General features: G+C 35.0%; 1 protein-coding gene across 1 annotated transcript; it reads left to right on the forward strand.

The window, feature by feature from the left end:
• The first annotated feature begins 14,657 nt into the window (after positions 1 to 14,657).
• Positions 14,658 to 15,991, forward strand: LOC110607464 (trans-resveratrol di-O-methyltransferase). The gene is made up of 2 exons (XM_021746583.2): positions 14,658 to 15,469; positions 15,583 to 15,991. Exons 1-2 carry the CDS (start codon positions 14,708 to 14,710, stop codon positions 15,880 to 15,882), a joined length of 1,062 nt encoding a protein of 353 aa, XP_021602275.1. The 5' UTR covers positions 14,658 to 14,707; the 3' UTR covers positions 15,883 to 15,991.
• The last annotated feature ends 1,524 nt before the right edge of the window (positions 15,992 to 17,515 follow it).

The following is a 17,515-nucleotide window of genomic DNA, read 5'->3' on the forward strand; positions in this document are numbered from 1 at the left end:
TCATACCAATAACACTCTTGAGTTATTTATTTTATGTTTCAACTCCTAATAGTGGTATCAATACTCCTTATATTCTTTAAGGGCTTGTAAAAGAGAAAAAAACAAGTGAGAATCCCTTTTACTAAAAAATTTTTAAACACCAGACTGCAAATTAATGGCTTCTAGTAGGTATATACTCCTTCATCATCTCTGTTTTCTGGAGAAGGCTATGTGATTTGAGTTATGAATATGAAGGCTTATCTCAAAACTTGTGATATGTGGGAGGTGACTGAAACTGGTAGAGAACCAGCTCCCTTAAGAGATAATTAGGGTTATAATCGAACCGAGTCGAGCCGAATTTTGATAAGTTTAGACTTGATTAGAAAATAAATTTAAAAGCTCGAGGTTGAGTTCGAGCTCGACTCAAACTTCATTTATAAGATCGAGCTCGATTCATAAAATAAATATTAAACTCGAGCTCGGTTCGAACTCGATTCGTAATAAGCTCGGTTCGAACTCGATTCGTAATAAACTCGTTTATCACATTAACGAGTCAACTCAAACTCCGCTCAAAAAGCTCGAATTTGAGCTCATTTAGACTCGAATTTAAACTTGATTATATTATAAACAAGCTCAATATAATTCAAATTTATTTAAATTATAAATAAATTTAAATTAAAAATAAAATTTAAATTATAAGGTAATTAAGAGACTTTTAAATTAAAATTTTTTATTTAATTGAAATCTTTCAAACCCAAAACTAATGAAAAAAAATGTAGAAGAGTTGTCCTTTTATAGAGAAGTCATAATCCTCCATATTCCTTCAACTTTCGATGTGGGATTGGTTTTTGCGAACGAGCATATTCACGAGCTTGTTCGCGACCCTACTTATGAGTTTGCTCGCGAGCCTGCTCACTGTAATACCCGGCTAGACTCCGGTATCGGAATTCCTACCGTCCGGTGGAATCTCGGATGTCGGAAGCCTCTAGTAGGATAAAACCATGTTTTTATAAAATGTTTTAATGTGTTTTTATGTGTTAAGCATGAAAGAAAATGAGTTTTTGCATGAAAATAGCATTGGAGGAAAACTCAGGTTCGGCCGCCGAACATGCATGCGTTGCGGGTGTGCTTTAGGCCCCCGAAAGCATAAGTGAGGGAAGTCCAGGTTCGGCCGCTGAACCTCAAGTTCGGCCGCCGAACATGGCATGCATGCGGAGGCACATTCGGCCCCCGAACATGGTCTGGCCAGCCACTATAAAAGGGTCCCTTACCCGAAAACGGGCGAGCTTTTTCCCCATTTTCGGCCAAGGTGAGCTCTCCGCCGTCCCTCACCAATCTTTGATGTTTTTCCTCTAAGATCTTTCAAGATTTTCATTTGTTTTAACTTTGTTTTGAAGATTTGAGCTTTTGAGCAAAGTTTTGGAGCTTGGAGGTTCAAGAACCCACTCTCTCCCACCTCCGAGTTTTAGGTCGTCTCTCTCTCGATCTTTAAGAGGTAAGAGCCGATCTTAAACTCATTGCATGTTGTTGATCATGTATGGGATTATACATGTTTACATGTTTCATGTCAGGCTTGCTACGGGTCCCGGTGGCCTTAAGCCGACCTGGATCCTAGCGCCGGTAGCGGTCCGATTTTCGGGTCGTTCCTCAACTAGCACATGCAAGGCATACATATAACAAACACACAGAGCACATAAGACTCATAAGGAACTAACCTTAGAAAAGATAAGGGTATTGCTGGAGCATGGACTCCCGTGTCTCCCAAGTGCATTCTTCCAGATTGTGGTGGTTCCAAAGGACTTTCACCATCGGGATTTCCTTGTTTCTCAGCTTCCTGATCTGGGTGTCTATGATCCGCACTGGCTGCTCAACATAGGTGAGATTCTCTTGGATCTCCACACTCACGAGCTTGTTCGCGAGTCTGTTCATGAGTCAGCTCGCAAGCTTATTTATAAATTTGAAAATGAGTCGAGCTCGTGAACCTAAACGAGTCGAATACTGCTAAGCTCAAGCTCGACTCATTTATTAAACAAGCCTAAAAAGTGAGCTCAAGCTCAGCTCGTTTAGAAAATGAGTCGAGCCCGATCAAGCTTTTATCGAGCCGAGTCTCGAATAGCTCACGAACAGTTTGGTTCGTTTACACCCCTAGAGATAATTCTACTGTTGCTCAAATTAAGGCTCAAAGTGAAGAGTATGCTAAGGGATTTAAGGCTCTGTCATATCTTCATTCCTTTGTGTCCAATGTGATTTTCACAAGAATCATGGCTTGTGAATCTGCAAAAGAAGATTGGTACAGACTTAAAGAGGAGTTCCAAGGAAGTGAAAGCTTGAGGCAAATAATTATTCTCAACTTGAGAAGAGAGTTTGAGGTTCTAAAAATGAAAGAATCTAAAACTCTGAAGGAGTACACCGATAGATTGATGGCTATGGTCAACAAAATCAGGTTGTTGGCTGAAGATTTATTAGATAAAAGAGTTGTAGAGAAGGTTCTTGTGAGCCTGCTTGAGAGATTTGAGTCTAAAATCTCATCTCTTGAGGACTCTAAAGATCTGAGCAAGATCACTCTACCTGAGCTCATAAATTCTTTGCAAGCTACTAAGCAAAGGAGATTTTTTAGACAAGAAGATGCTTTTGAGGAGGCTTTTGTTACAATACAAAAATGAAAGCTGGACAAGCAACCTGAAAGTGGAATGGTATTAAGCCTGTACAATGCCATTACTGCAAGAAATATGGTCATATTTTCAAAAAAGAGCAAATTTCTACCTTGTCCAACCTGTAGAAAAACAAACCACTTGGAGAAGAATTGTTGGCAAATAAATGGTATTAAGCCTGTGCAATGCCATTACTGATTTCTACCTTGTCCAACTTATAGAAAAACAAACCACTTGGAGAAGAATTGTTGGCAGAAAAATGGTATTAAGTCTGTGCAATGCCATTACTGCAAGAAATATGGTCATATTTTCAAAGATTGCAAAATCAGATAGGGCAAAGCTTAAAATCAGTAGCAGGGTTAGCAAGCTAATTTCATTGATGATCAACCTGAGCACTAGGAAGATCATCTGTTCATGGCTTCTCAGTTATATACAGTTGCTGATAACCTCACTTGGTTCATTGATAGTGGCTATACAAGTCATATGGCTCGAGATAAAAGCTTATTTGTATCCGTGGACAAATAAGTAAAAGCTACTATGAAGATGGAAAATGAAGAGATAGTTCAAGCTATGAGAAAGGGTATTGTTGTTGTGCAAACAAAAAAGATACCAAGTATATTTCTGATGCTCTCTACATTCCTAATCTAGATTAGAATTTATTGAGTGTTGCTCAAATCATAAAAAAAGGATATTCCATATCTTTCAAAGATTCTTCATACCATATTTATGACTCAAATAATTCTGAAGTCATGGAGGTTAGAATTGTTAGTGTATTTGCCCTAAATTATTATGGGTTGATACAAAATGCGTTGTTTAGTTCAATATGCCTATTGTCATTCTTCACAAAGTCTAATAATGCTAAGCTCTAGTAATCTTCATAGTTCAAGCTTCCAACAATCTTCAATATTGATCTTCTTTGCTCCTCCTTGATGCTCAATGGTCTGAGTTGTGTTGATGATACTTTAAGCTGTTGAAGGCTCTGTAGTAAAGAAATTGTTCAGTGTTGGTAGGTGCCGATTTTTGCTATGGGTCACAATGATAATAGCGAGTTTCTTTGTTCTTTCCTTCTATTAGGATTTAAATATTAATGGGCTTGAGCCTTTGTATATTTTTTTTAATCTTTAGCATCCTTGTTCCAAATTTGATTATAGCCTAAAAAAATTTTAATAAAAAATGTTTAATATTTTTTATATAAAATATGTTTATTTTATTTTCTTTATTTTTATATTATTAAAATAATTCACGTTTTTTAAATACATGATAAAAATGATTCGACTAATTATCAACTTTTATATATATATTAATTAGATCTACAAGATGATTAGATTTAATCTTATACATTCCACTATTATAAAATAATTTATTTTATAGTGCACGTTATTCACATTGACTTCTACAGAAATATTTTTTAAAAAATATATGTTTAAGGAAAAAATATATTATTTTTTTAAAAAATGAGTAAGTTTAGACATTAAAAATATTTAAATAAATTGAGAAAAAAAACCTTAAATTTTAGGTAAACGAGAGAGGCTGAACCTCATCTAAAAGGCTTCTAGAGAGTAGGCAAAGTTTTTTGACTTGGGTCATCGCTACCTCCAATAACGAGGGATATTTTGGTTGTTATAGTATTCGCGGCAGAGGGATATGGTCTCTAGTTTGAAACCTCCAAACACTATCTTGTTTCTATTTTTCCATATGAAACAGCATGAAGTTGTCATCATATTCCAAGTATTTTGGTCAAACATGGATGCTTGACTTAAACTAAACCACCAATGAGAAAAAAAAATATAAAACCAGCCTGACAAAAGAAGGGGGCGTTCCGCAATTTCCTTCTCTTCAATTTTTATTTTAAATTATTAATTTATTTTACCAACAAATGCTTGCATGGCTAATATTTTATTTAATTTTAAAATATAATTATAAGAGAAATTAAAAGACATCCAACACAGTTTATCGTGGTTTCGTTTTACTAAAACATTTTAATTTATTTTTTAAATTATTAATTTATTTTACTAACAACAATATTTTGTAGATAACATTTAATCTATTTTAAAGTATAATAATAAGAATATTTAAAAAATATTGATAATAATATATAAAAAATAAAATTTTCAAAATCGGAATACATATATATATGTGAATTGAAATTTTTTTTATCTAGTTGGATCGAACAGTAAGAAATCTGATTTATTGAGTACAAAAAATTAGACTAATAATACTCTTGAGTTATTTATTCTCTGCTCCAACTCCCAATAGTGGTATCGATGCTCCTTATATTCGTTAAGAGCCTGTGAAAGAAAAAAAAAAGTGAGAATCCCCTTCACTAAAAAACCATTAAACACTAGAGTGCAGAGTGATGGTTTTTAGTGGGTATCTGCTCCTTCATCACCTCTATTTTATGGAGAAAGCTATGTGATCTGAGCTGTCAAGATGAAGATTTATCTCAAAACTTGTGATATGTGGGAGATGACTGAAACTGGTAGAGAACCAGCTCACTTAAGAGATAATTAGGTTGTAATTAAATCGAGTCGAGTCGAACTTTGATAAGCTCATACTCGATTAGAAAATAAATTTAAAAACTCGAGTTCGAGCTCAATCTTGACTCGAACTTCATTTATAAGTTCGAGCTCGATTTATAAAATAAATATTAAACTCGAGCTTGGTTCGAACTCTATTTGTAATAAGCTCGTTTATCATATTAACGAGCCAACTCAAACTTCGCTCAAAAATATCATTAAGGCTCGAATTTAAACTCGATTATATTATAAACAAACTTAATATAATTCAAATTTATTTAAATTATAATAAATTTAAATTATAAGATCATTAAGAGACTTTTAAATTAAAATTTTTTATTTAATTGAAATATTTCAAATCCAAAATTAATGAAAAAGAATGTATAAGGGTTGTCCTTTTATAAAGAAGTCACAATCCTCCGTATCCCTTCAACTTTGGATGTGGGATTGGTGTTGGCGAACGAGCATGTTCACGAGTTTGTTCGCGAGCCTACTTATGAGCTTGTTCGCGAGTCTATTCGCGAGTCTGCTCATGAGCTTGTTGCGAGTCTGTTTACGAGTTAGCTCGCGTGCTTGTTGATAAACTTGAAAACGAGTTGACCTCGCAAGCCTAAATGAGCCGAATACTGCTAAGCTCAAGCTCGGCTCGTTTAATCCTAAAAAGTGAGCTCAAGCTCTGCTTGTTTAGAAAACGAGCCGAGTCCGATTGAGGTTTTATTGAGTCGAGCTTCGAATATCTCACGAACAGTTTGATTCGTTTACACCCCTAGTGATAATCCTATTGTTGCTCAAATTAAGGCTCATAGTGAAGAGTGTGCCAAGGGGTTCAAGGTTCTGTCATATCTTCATTCCTTTATCTCTAATGTGATTTTCATAAGAATCGTGGCTTATGAATCTGCAAAAGAAGATTGGGACAGACTTAAGGAGGAGTTCCAAGGAAGTGAAAGCTTGAGGCAGATAACTATTCTCAACTTGAGAAGGGAGTTTAAGGTTCTAAAAATGAAAGACTCTAAAACTCTGAAGGAGTACACCGATAGATTGATGGCTGTGGTCAACAAAATTAGGTTGTTGGTTGAAGATTTATTTGATAAAAGAGTTGTGGACAAGGTTCTTGTGAGCCTGCTTGAGAGATTTGAGTCTAAAATCTCATCTTTGGAGGACTCTAAAGATTTGAGCAAGATCACTCTACCTGAGCTCATAAATTCTTTGCAAGCTACTAAGCAAAGGAGATTTTTTAGACAAGAAGATGCTTGTAACGACCCGGAAACCGGACCGCTACCGGCGCTAGGATTCAGATCGACTTAAGGTCGCCGGAACCCGTAGCAAGCCTACTGTACATCCTGTGTACCTGATAAAATCCCATACATGATCATACATTTTCATAAAAAAATTTAAACTTTCCATATACCAAGCTCGACCTGTGCATTCAACATAAACTGTATATATAAAACCCACACTAGAGCCCTCATCAAATGCTCTAGTATGGTAAATATCACTGATCAAGCATAATTTAGCCACATTTTTATTATATTTATTGCTGTTTAATTACATATTTTTCTAGCTTAATTTATGTTTTTGTTATGTTTTTGTAGAAAAGGAAGAAATTGAAAAACTGGAGAAAAAGTGCAGAAAATGACAAGAAAAGTGATTGGGTCAGTAACTTGGCCAAATCACTGCCCAGATTAAGCTAAAGCAGAAACCTGAACTATCTCACAAGAGACTGATTGGGTCAATGAATTGGCCAAGTCACCCGCAGGAACAGAAACCCGGAGGCAACACACAGAAATGATTTGGGCATGACAATTTGCCTAAATCACTGCCCAAATCAAGCAGAGGAAGCAGAGACAGAAAGCTAAAAACTGGACTGACTCACATAAAGCGATTAGGGCAGCGATCTGCCCAAATCACCGCCCCAATCACATTGACAGCAGAAATTGACAGCAGAGGCGGAAAAAGAACAGAAAATCCGAATTCAAAGAAAAGGTGTCCAAATCCACTTCAAACACCACCAACTCAATTCCAAAAGTCACAAGGATGTCCTTCTACCAAAAGAATTCAATCTACAATAAAATTTAAAGGCAAAAGGAGAATCAAAGACCACAAAAGACCAAGTCAAGATGGAGATTTCCAAACCCTAATGGGATTAAAATTCTCTAGCTATAAAAGGGGACTACATCTAAACCAGCAGGAACATCTTCTCTCCACAGCAGAAATTCTGCAGAAAGCACAGTAAGCTTGTCTCCTTCTTCCTTTCTTCTTTCTTTTGTATTTTTGTCCACCATGAGTGGCTAAATTCATTCCTTTCTAGTTGAAGTTGGAAAATTCAGATTTGTGATGAATTAGGAGATTTAAATCTCCATTGTTAAACTTCTATTTATTTTCAATATTTATGCAATTTGATCTTTCTATAATTGTTGCTTTGCTTTTAGAATCAATTTAGGCCTATTGCTTTTAATTGCTTGAGTAACAATTGTTTGAATAATTTAGGTCCGTAATTGCTTAGATTATTTAAACACACATTTAATCAAGTTGCATAATCTAAACTTGACCACGCAGTTAGCAAGGTTAGAATTAGGTTTCTCTAAGTCTTAATGCAGTTAACAGTTGTTCGATGCTAAAAGCCCCAAGGACGTTCCTTGGCAACTTGTTAACTAGTGTTTGATTAGCGAACATTTCCTAATCAAACTAGAACTAAGGAGGAATTTGGATTGTGAGAAGCGTCTTCCACATCCTAAACTAATTTATTGAAATAAATGGAGTGTTAAAGAATCAATGATCAATTCTAAACAGTCTGAAATAGATCCATACTTCAACTAGAAGCTTTTCTCTTATTGATTTACTCATCTTTAAATTATTTGCTTTCTATTGTTAATTAGCTTTAGTACATCTTCAAAACAAAACCCCCTTTTTATTTTTGCTATTTACTTGCCTTAGTCATTATTAGGAAGATATTTGGTGTCAAATCCCTGTGGTTCGACCCTATTGCCACTATCTGCAAATTTATTTGTTGATTGATAATAGGTTTATTTTTTACGGCTTCGACAACCGCTATCAATCACATGCCTCAAACTTGGTTCATCATAACTTATCATTAAAACTTTTACATAAAGATCATGATAAATAGGGATACACAAAACATAAACTAGGGCAAGGCATAAATCTAATCCATTACATAGTACATGTCCACCACTATTCTATTACATGAGCTTATACCAGCCTCTAGTCGACTTCCCAATCTATTCTTGACCCTGCAAACCTAGGGTTAGGGGAAAGGGATAAGCTACAAGAGCCTAGTGAGCAGAACATAAAAACAGTTTAATAATCATACGCTCTCATGAAATACATCACAATACAAGCAATACACATCAAGATGGACTTGTCACCAGTAACCCTCTACATATCCAAATAATGCTCGGCGCTCAACGGAGCTCCTCAGGACTTCCTCTTAAATATAACATAACATATCCAACTGTGCCAGGGGCGTAGAATGGGCCTCGACCTGGACTTTCTCTTACATCGTGCTAGAGGCGTAGAATGGGCCTCGATCTGGACTTCCGTATCATATCATGTCGTATCATATCATGTCATATCATATCGAGGGCTAGTGGGTCATCCAATATCCATCCACATCAACAGTAAATTATGCAATGCATCATATTCGTGAATTCTAATGCATCAACCTATTACATAACATGGGATTCATGATGCATGAACATGCTTAAAAGTTTGATTACTTTAAAAATAATAGATTAGTTTAGTTCTACTCACCTCTGGTTGACGTTTTACTAACACTGGAGTAGTTATCTCACTGCTGGCCTCTACAGTCTTCCAGGTCTGATCCTATACAGATGGACTCAAATGAGGGACCAACACAACTATTACATGACTCTAAACAACTCCCCAAAAACCCCCTAAAATATCATAAAACATGCATATAACACAAGCAAAGGAAGGCTGGGCAGAGGACTTTCGGCGGCAGGTTCGGCGGTCGAAGGTCCCCACAGATCCGAAAGTCAGACACTTTCGGGGGCAGGTTCGGCTGCCGAAGGTCTCCATAGATCCGAAAGTCACTAACCTTCGAGGGTAGGTTCGGCGGCCTAACCCCTTCACAGACCCGGAAGTCCATCCTTTCGGAGGCAGATTAGGCGGCCAAAGGTCGGCGGCCGAATCTTGCTTCGGCGGTCGAATCTTGCTTCAGCGGCCGAACCTGGATTCTCCAGAATGGCAGAACCCGATTCTGCCTTATGCACTCAGCCACCAAAACTCTCCAAAACCTCACAACCAAACCCTCAAAACATGCATACACACTCATCAAGCATAAGGGGCATAAAACTAGCCTAAACCCCAAAGAAACAACAACTAAAACATTAAAAGAGCAAACATTCAACAAAACCTAACTCAAAGCCTATAACCTTAGATCTAGCCATAACATGCATTTTTAACCCTTAACCCTTTTTAAAACTTACTTAAAACATATAAAAAGACAAGGATCTACACTTACATCTTGAAGATCTAAGGTATATTAGACCCAAGCTTGGAGTTGAGGAGAAATGGTCTCCCAAATTTTAAAATCTTTGATCCAAGCTCAAAACTTCAAAAACAAGCGAAAACTCATGAAAATTTGAAGGAAAAACATAAAATCACCAAAGGAAGGGCAAGAACTCACATTTGCCCAAAAATGGAGAGAGAAACTCCCCTATTTTTGGACTAGAGGCCTCTTATAGGTGGCTAGCCAGACCACCTCCGGGGGCCGAAAGGAGAGCTCCCGCGGCAGCACCATGTTCGGCAGCCGAACCTGGGCTTGTTCCTCAAAAACATTTTTATTTCATTTTAAAACTTAACTAAAAACCAATCAATAAAATCATGAAAAATATTTTGTAAAAATATATTTTACCCTGCTAAGAGGTTCCGGTATCCGAGATTCCAGATTCCAACGGGTATTCCGTCGAAAAGTTGGAATTCCGACACCAGAGTCTAGCTGGGTATTACAATGCTTTTGAGGAGGCTTTTGTTACAATACAGAAATGAAAGCAGGACAAGCAACTTGAAAGTGGAAGTAGTGCTGCGAAAAGGGCAAATTTCTACCTTGTCCAACTTGTAGAAAAACAAATCACTTGGAGAAGAATTATTGGCGGAAAAATGGTGTTAAGCCTGTGCAATGCCATTACTGCAAGTAATATGGTCATATTTCTAAAGATTACAAAATCAGATAGGGCAAAGCTCAAAACCAGTAGTAGGATCAGCAAGCTAATTTCATTGATGATCAACCTAAGCACTAGGAAGATCATCTGTTCATGGCTTCTCAATTATACAGTTGCTGATAACCTCACTTGGTTCATTGATAGTGACTGTACAAGTCATATGGCTTGAGATAAAAGCTTATTTGTATCCATGGACAAATTAGTAAAAGCTACTGTGAAGATGGAAAATGAGGAGATAGTTCAGGCTATGAGAAAGGGTATTGTTGCTATGCAAACAAAGAAAGGTACCAAGTATATTTCTGATGCTCTCTACATTCCTAATCTAGATCAGAATTTACTGAGTGTTGCTCAAATGATAAAAAAAAGATATTCCATATCTTTCAAAGATTCTCCATGCCATATTTATGACTCAAATAATTCTGAAGTTGTGGAGGTTAGAATGATTGGTAATAGCTTTCCTCTAATATCCTCTAATGGTGTTGAATCTTCATGTAAAGTTGTTGTAGATGAGTCTTGGTTGTGGAATAAAAGATATGGCATTATATCTTGAATTCTTTAAAGTTTATAATCTCATGATATGATTATAGACATGCCTACTATTTTTATTTGTGATGGGGTGTGTTCTAGCTGTCAATTTGTTAAATTGTATAAATACTCACTTCCTAAGGATCAAGTTAGGAGGACTACTGAAAAATTAGAGATTGTATATATTGATGTGTATGGATCTATGAATGTGCCATCCTTGAGCCAAAATAAGTATTTTATCCTATTTATATATGACTTGACTAGGATGACTTAGGTGTCTTTTCTAAGCAGCAAGAGTTAAGTTTTCAATGTGTTTAAGAAATTCAAAGCTTTAGTTGAAAAGCAGAGTGGCTATGTTCTTAAAACTTTAAGGTTTGATAATGGTAAAGAGTATACCTCAAAGGAATTTGACAAATTCTGTGAAGATGCTAGTATTCAACATCAACTTTCAGTCCCTTATTCACCTCAACAGAATGGAGTTTTTGAGAGGAAGAATAGAATAGTTGTTGAAATGGCTAGATGTATGTTGAAAGAGAAAGAACTGCTAAAGATGTTTTAGGCTGAAGTTATTTATACAGCTGTGTATTTGTTAAATAGACTTCCTAATAAAGCAGTGGAAGAGAAAACCCCAGCTAAAGCATGGTATAGGTCAAAGCCTTCTGCAAGTCACTTGAAGGTCTTTGGATCAATTTGCTACATGCTTATTCCTGATGTCAAGAGGGTAAAGCTAGATGATAAAGTTGATTTGGGTATTTTTCTTGGCTATGCAACTTCATTAGAAGGCTATAAGATCTACAATGTGAAAATCAAGAAAGTGGTTGTTAGTAGAGATGTGAAGTTTGATGAAGGAGTCTACTGGGACTTTGAGAACGAGCACATTGTTAGAGCAGCAAACTCTTTGCAGCTAAAAGTTATTTTTGGATGCTCTAGCAATGGAGATTTAGAATCTGGAAAAGAGTCTAATTCTGATTTAGAATTTGGAAACCAATCTATTTTTTATTCAGAATCTGAAAAAGGAGTCTAATTTCGATGATGAAGCACATGCTCCTAAATTCAAGTCTTTTTCTGATATGTATGAGAGGCGTAATATGGTTGTGGTAGAATCAAGTTGCTATAAAGAAGCTTCTCAAGTTAAAGAATGGCAACATGCTATAAAAAAAAAAGAAATTATAACAATTGAGAACAATGGAACCTAGGAATTGACTTCTAAGCCAAAGGGCAGAAATGCAATTGGTGTGAAGTGTGTTTACAGAGTTAAAGTAAATCCTGATGGCTCTATCTTCAAGTAGAAAGCTAGGCTTGTTGTGAAGGGTTATGCTCAACAACTAGGGGTTGATTATGGAGATACTTTTGCTCCAGTTGCTAGGCATGATACTATTAGATTGTTGTTGTCTTTAGCAGCCCAAAATGGATGGCAAGTGTTTCAGTTGGATGCCAAATTTGCATTCTTGAATGGTTTACTGAATGAGGAGATTTATGTATAGTAACCTAAAGGGTTTGAAGTAGAGAGCTAAGAAGACAAAGTGTACAAGCTTAAGAAGGCTCTTTATGGCCTGAAACAATCTCCAAGAGCTTGGTATGCAAGGATTGACTCACTTCCGATCCAAAATGGATTCAGGAGAAGTGAAAATGAGCCAACCTTATATGTGAACAGTATTGGAGATGAATCTCAACTGATTGTGTCACTTTATATTGATGATATATTGGGGACTCATGAAAATTCTCAATTAGTGAATGATTTTAAGCTGAGAATACAATCTGAATTTGAAATGTCAAAGTTGAAAATTATGAGCTATTCTCTTGGGCTAGAGATTGAGCAAGGTGTTGATGGTATCTTTGTGTCTCAAATGAAATATGTTATTGAAATGCTGAAAAAGTTTAATTTGGACAAATGCAAGTCTATGGCTGTTCCTTTTGTTGTGAATGAGAAACTTAACAAGGATGATGGAACTGAACCAGCAGATATTGCATTGTATAGATGTTTGGTTGGTAGTTTGATATATTTGACTACTTGCAAACCTGATTTAATGTATTCAGCAAGATTGTTATATAGATTTATGCATTCTCCTTGTCAATTGTATTTTGTTGTGGATAAGAGAGTGCTGAGATACTTAAAGGATATTGTTGAATTTGGCTTGTGGTTTCAAAGAGGAAAAACTGTCAAGCTTGAAGGTTATGTAGACAGTGATTGGGTTGGAAGTGTTGATGATTCAAAGAGCACTTCATTCAATGCTTTTTTCCTTGGTTCAAGTCCTTTCTCCTGGAATTCAAGGAAGGCAGAGGTGGTTGCTCAATCTATTATTGAAGCTGAATATACTTCAACTGTTGGTATTGCAAATCAATCAATTTGGCTTAGGAAGCTATAGAAGGATTTGGGAATTGAGCAATGTGAGCCTATTGTTATATGGTGTGATAATAAATCAACCATTGCTATTGCAAATAATCCTGTTCAGTATGGGAGAACTAAACATATTAAGGTAAAATTTCATTTCCTAAGGGAATCAGAGATCAAGCTGCTACATTGCAAGTCCAATGAACAACTTGCTGATATACTTATAAAGGTATTGTTCAAGAATAAGTTTGAAGAACTAAGGAAGAAGCTGAGGTATGAAGGAAAAATCCCAATGAGGAGTGTGGACTTATGAGACTTTTCCTAAATATTTGGGTTGCTTAACTCTTAGTTAATGTTTTGACTAAAGTTTACTTTTTGTACTGTAGATGTGATGATGTAAATATTAGGTAGCTGATTATAGTGCAAATCACCATTCCTTAACTATATTTTCTTACTTTACTTATGAAAGTTACTAATCTCTTTTGTAATCTATGTAATCAGCATCATTTTGACTATATATTCAAAGAACTATTGTCTCTCAGTAAGAGAAGGAGAGGGTTAGAGACATTTTGAGTTGCTCTGTTTTTTTTTTCTTAGTTCGCTATTAGTTTAAGACATTTATTTTTAATTCTCAATATTTAGTTATTTATTATTTACTTCAACTCCCAACAAGGGCAATTGACAGGAAAAAAATATTACCGACGAAGACAATGTGCCCCGCTCCTAATAGAAGAAAAACACACACACAAAAAAAGAAAAGAAAAATCCTCTTACTCAAATCAGATCCATATGAATTAGGAGTCTAAAAATATAGAGTTTTATATAGATATATTCATATATTTACATTACATAATTCTGTTTGTGTTCCAGAAAATATTTTTCTTAGAAAATATTTTTAAGAAAAATATTTTTTATATTTTTTTATATTTAAAGCACTTAAAAAATTTAGTTAATCAAAAAAAATTTTTGATCAAAAGAAAAAAATAAATCATGTTAAAGAAAATAATTTTATTTTTTTAGAAAAATAAGTCATTTTTCACTTAGATATTAAGATTTTTATTAAAAATTTTATATATAAATTTGTTAATAAATTTTATTTTTAAAATTAAAATTAAATAATAAAAAATAAGTTCTCTCATTAAAAAATATTTTTTATAAAAAATTTTTATAAAAAAATATTTTTTAAATATAATTTATTTTTCCTATACAAACGAAAAGCTAAATCTACCTAAATTCATATAAGTATTTTTCTTATATATTTTAAAATTAAGGAAATGCCCAGTTCTTTTAAGTCTTTTTTCCTGTATCAAGTGGGAATGAATAATTATTTTTTTTTATTGGTAATGACGGAGTGTCAGCAAAACGCCAACACCTACTGACATAAATTTAACATCAAGTTGATTGTTTTTTCAATCCAAATATCTGGACCAGCATCACTCTATATATAGCGTACTAGGCATTGCACATCTACCATAGCAAGCTTGTCGCAAGCACCTCTTCAAGATGGTTAATTTGGGTGATGCTGAGCTTCTTGAAGCTCAAGCACATGTATGGAATCACATCTTCAATTTCATCAACTCCATGTCCCTTAAATGTGCAGTTCAATTAGGAATCCCAGATGTAATCCAGCGCCATGGCAAACCCATCTCCCTTTCCCACCTCATTTCTGCTTTGCCTGTCCACCCAGCCAAATCTCGTTGCATCCCTCGCCTAATGCGCATTTTGGTTCACTCTGGCTTTTTTGCTCGAGCAAAAATCAGTGAAAATGATGAAGAAGAAGGGTATGTTCTCACCAATGCATCTCAGCTCCTCCTCAAGGACAACCCCTTTAGTGTGGCACCGTTCTTGATGGCCATGCTTGATCCTATTTTAATAGGACCATGGCATTATATGAGCACTTGGTTCCTAAACGACGATGTTACTCCATTTAATACAGCTCATGGGAAGACATTTTGGGAGTATCATGGACATGAACCGAATCTAAACAATTTCTTTAACGAAGCAATGGCTAGTGATGCTAGGCTGGTTACGCGAGTGCTAATCAATGAGTGCAAGGGGGTGTTCGAGGGGTTGAAGTCATTGGTTGATGTTGGTGGTGGAACAGGGACTGTGGCCAAAGCCATAGCTAAATCATTCCCTGATTTGGATTGCACTGTGTTTGATCTCCCACATGTAGTGGCTGGTCTGCAAGGCACTCACAACTTGAAATATGTTGGAGGCGACATGTTTGATGAAATTCCTCCTTCCGATGCAATTTTACTCAAGGTAAATCTGACCCTCTCTTTTCTCTGTTGTTGGAGGCAAACCAATAGCTTTTGGAATTCAATAACTAAATTAATATTTTTTATGCTTTTCTTTGATGGGCAAATGATGGACAGTGGATATTGCATGACTGGAGTGATGAAGAATGTGTGAAGATACTGAAGAGATGTAAAGAAGCCATTAAAGGCAGAAAAGGAGGGAAGCTGATTATCATAGACATGATAGTGGGGAGCCATAATGGAGATGATGACTCCACTGAAACACAACTCTCGTTTGATATGCTGATGATGGTCTTAGTGACTGGTCGAGAGAGAAATGAAAAAGAATGGGCAAAACTCTTTTCTGATGCTGGTTTTAGTTATCATAAGATAAGCCCCGTGCTGGGTTTAAGATCCATCATTGAAGTTTATCCTTAGTTTAGTTTAATTATCAAGCTTCATTAGTCTTATCTTTATTTTCAATTTATATTTTAGGTCTCTGATGTTTTCATTTCTTGGTTGATACAAAATGCGTTGTTTAGTTCAATATCCCTATTGTCATTCTTCACAAAGTCTAATAATGCTAAGCTCTAACAACCAAACAGACTAGAGCCCATATCCCTCTGCTGCGAATACTATAACAACCAAAATATCCCTCGTTATTGGAGGTAGTGATGACCCAAGTCAAAAAACTTTGCCTACTCTCTAGAAGCCTTTTAGATGAGGTTCAGCCTCTCTCGTTTACCTAAAATTTAAGGTTTTTTTTTCTCAATTTATTTAAATATTTTTAATGTCTAAACTTACTCATTTTTTTAAAAAATAATATATTTTTTCCTTAAACATATATTTTTAAATATTTCTGTAGGGGTCAATGTGAATAACGTGCACCATAAAATAAATTATTTTATAATAGTGGAATGTATAAGATTAAATCCAATCATCTTATAGATTTAATTAATATATATATATAAAAGTTGATCATTAGTGAAATCATTTTTATCATATATTTAAAAAATGTGAACTATTTTAATAATATAAAATAAAGAAAATAAAATAAACATATTTTATATAAAAAATATTAAACATTTTTTATTAAAATTTTTTTAGGCTATAATTAAATTTGGAATAAAGATGCTAAAGATTTAAAAAAAAAATACAAAGGCTCAAGCCCATTAATATTTAAATTCTAGTAGAGCGAAAGAAGAAAGAAACTCACTATTATTATTGTGACCTATAGCAAAATCGACATCCACAAACACTGAACAACTTCTTTACTACAGAGCCTTCAATAGTTAAAAGTATCATCAACACAATCCAGATCATTCAGCATCAAGGAGAAGCAAAGAAGATCAATATTAAAGATTGTTGGAAGCTTGAACTATGAAGATTATTAGAGCTTAGCATTATTAGACTTTGTGAAGAATGACAATAGGCATATTGAACTAAACAACGCATTTTGTATCAACCCAGAATGATTTTGGGGCAAATACACTAACAATTCTAACCTCCATGACTTCAGAATTATTTGAATTATAAATATGGTATGAAGAATCTTTAAAAGATATGAAATATCCTTTTTTCATGATTTGAGTAACACTCAGTAAATTCTAATATAGATTAGGAATGTAGAGAGTATCAGAAATATACTTGGTACCTTTTTTGTTTGCACAACAACAATACCCTTTCTCATAGCTTGAACTATCTCTTCATTTTCCATCTTCATAGTAGCTTTTACTTATTTGTCCACGGATACAAATAAGCTTTTATCTCGAGCCATAGGACTTATATAGCCACTATCAATGAACCAAGTGAGGTTATCAGCAACTGTATATGACTGAGAAGCCATGAACAGATGATCTTCCTAGTGCTTAGGTTGATCATCAATGAAATTAGCTTGCTGATCCTGCTACTGATTTTAAACTTTGCCCTATCTGATTTTGCAATCTTTGAAAATATGACCATATTTCTTGCAGTAATGGCATTGCACAGGCTTAATACCATTTTTCTGCCAACAATTCTTCTCCAAGTGGTTTGTTTTTCTATAAGTTGGACAAGGTAGAAATCAGTAATG

Source organism: Manihot esculenta, chromosome 13 (assembly GCF_001659605.2).
Source record: "Manihot esculenta cultivar AM560-2 chromosome 13, M.esculenta_v8, whole genome shotgun sequence".
Classification (NCBI taxonomy): Eukaryota; Viridiplantae; Streptophyta; class Magnoliopsida; order Malpighiales; family Euphorbiaceae; genus Manihot; species Manihot esculenta.

Bases quoted from the DNA above. Each gene is read 5' to 3' on its own strand.
- LOC110607464 (XM_021746583.2), top strand. From the start codon at position 14,708: ATGGTTAATTTGGGTGATGCTGAGCTTCTTGAAGCTCAAGCACATGTA. The intron at 15,470-15,582 runs GTAAATCTGACC...AATGATGGACAG, and splicing joins CCGATGCAATTTTACTCAAG to TGGATATTGCATGACTGGAG.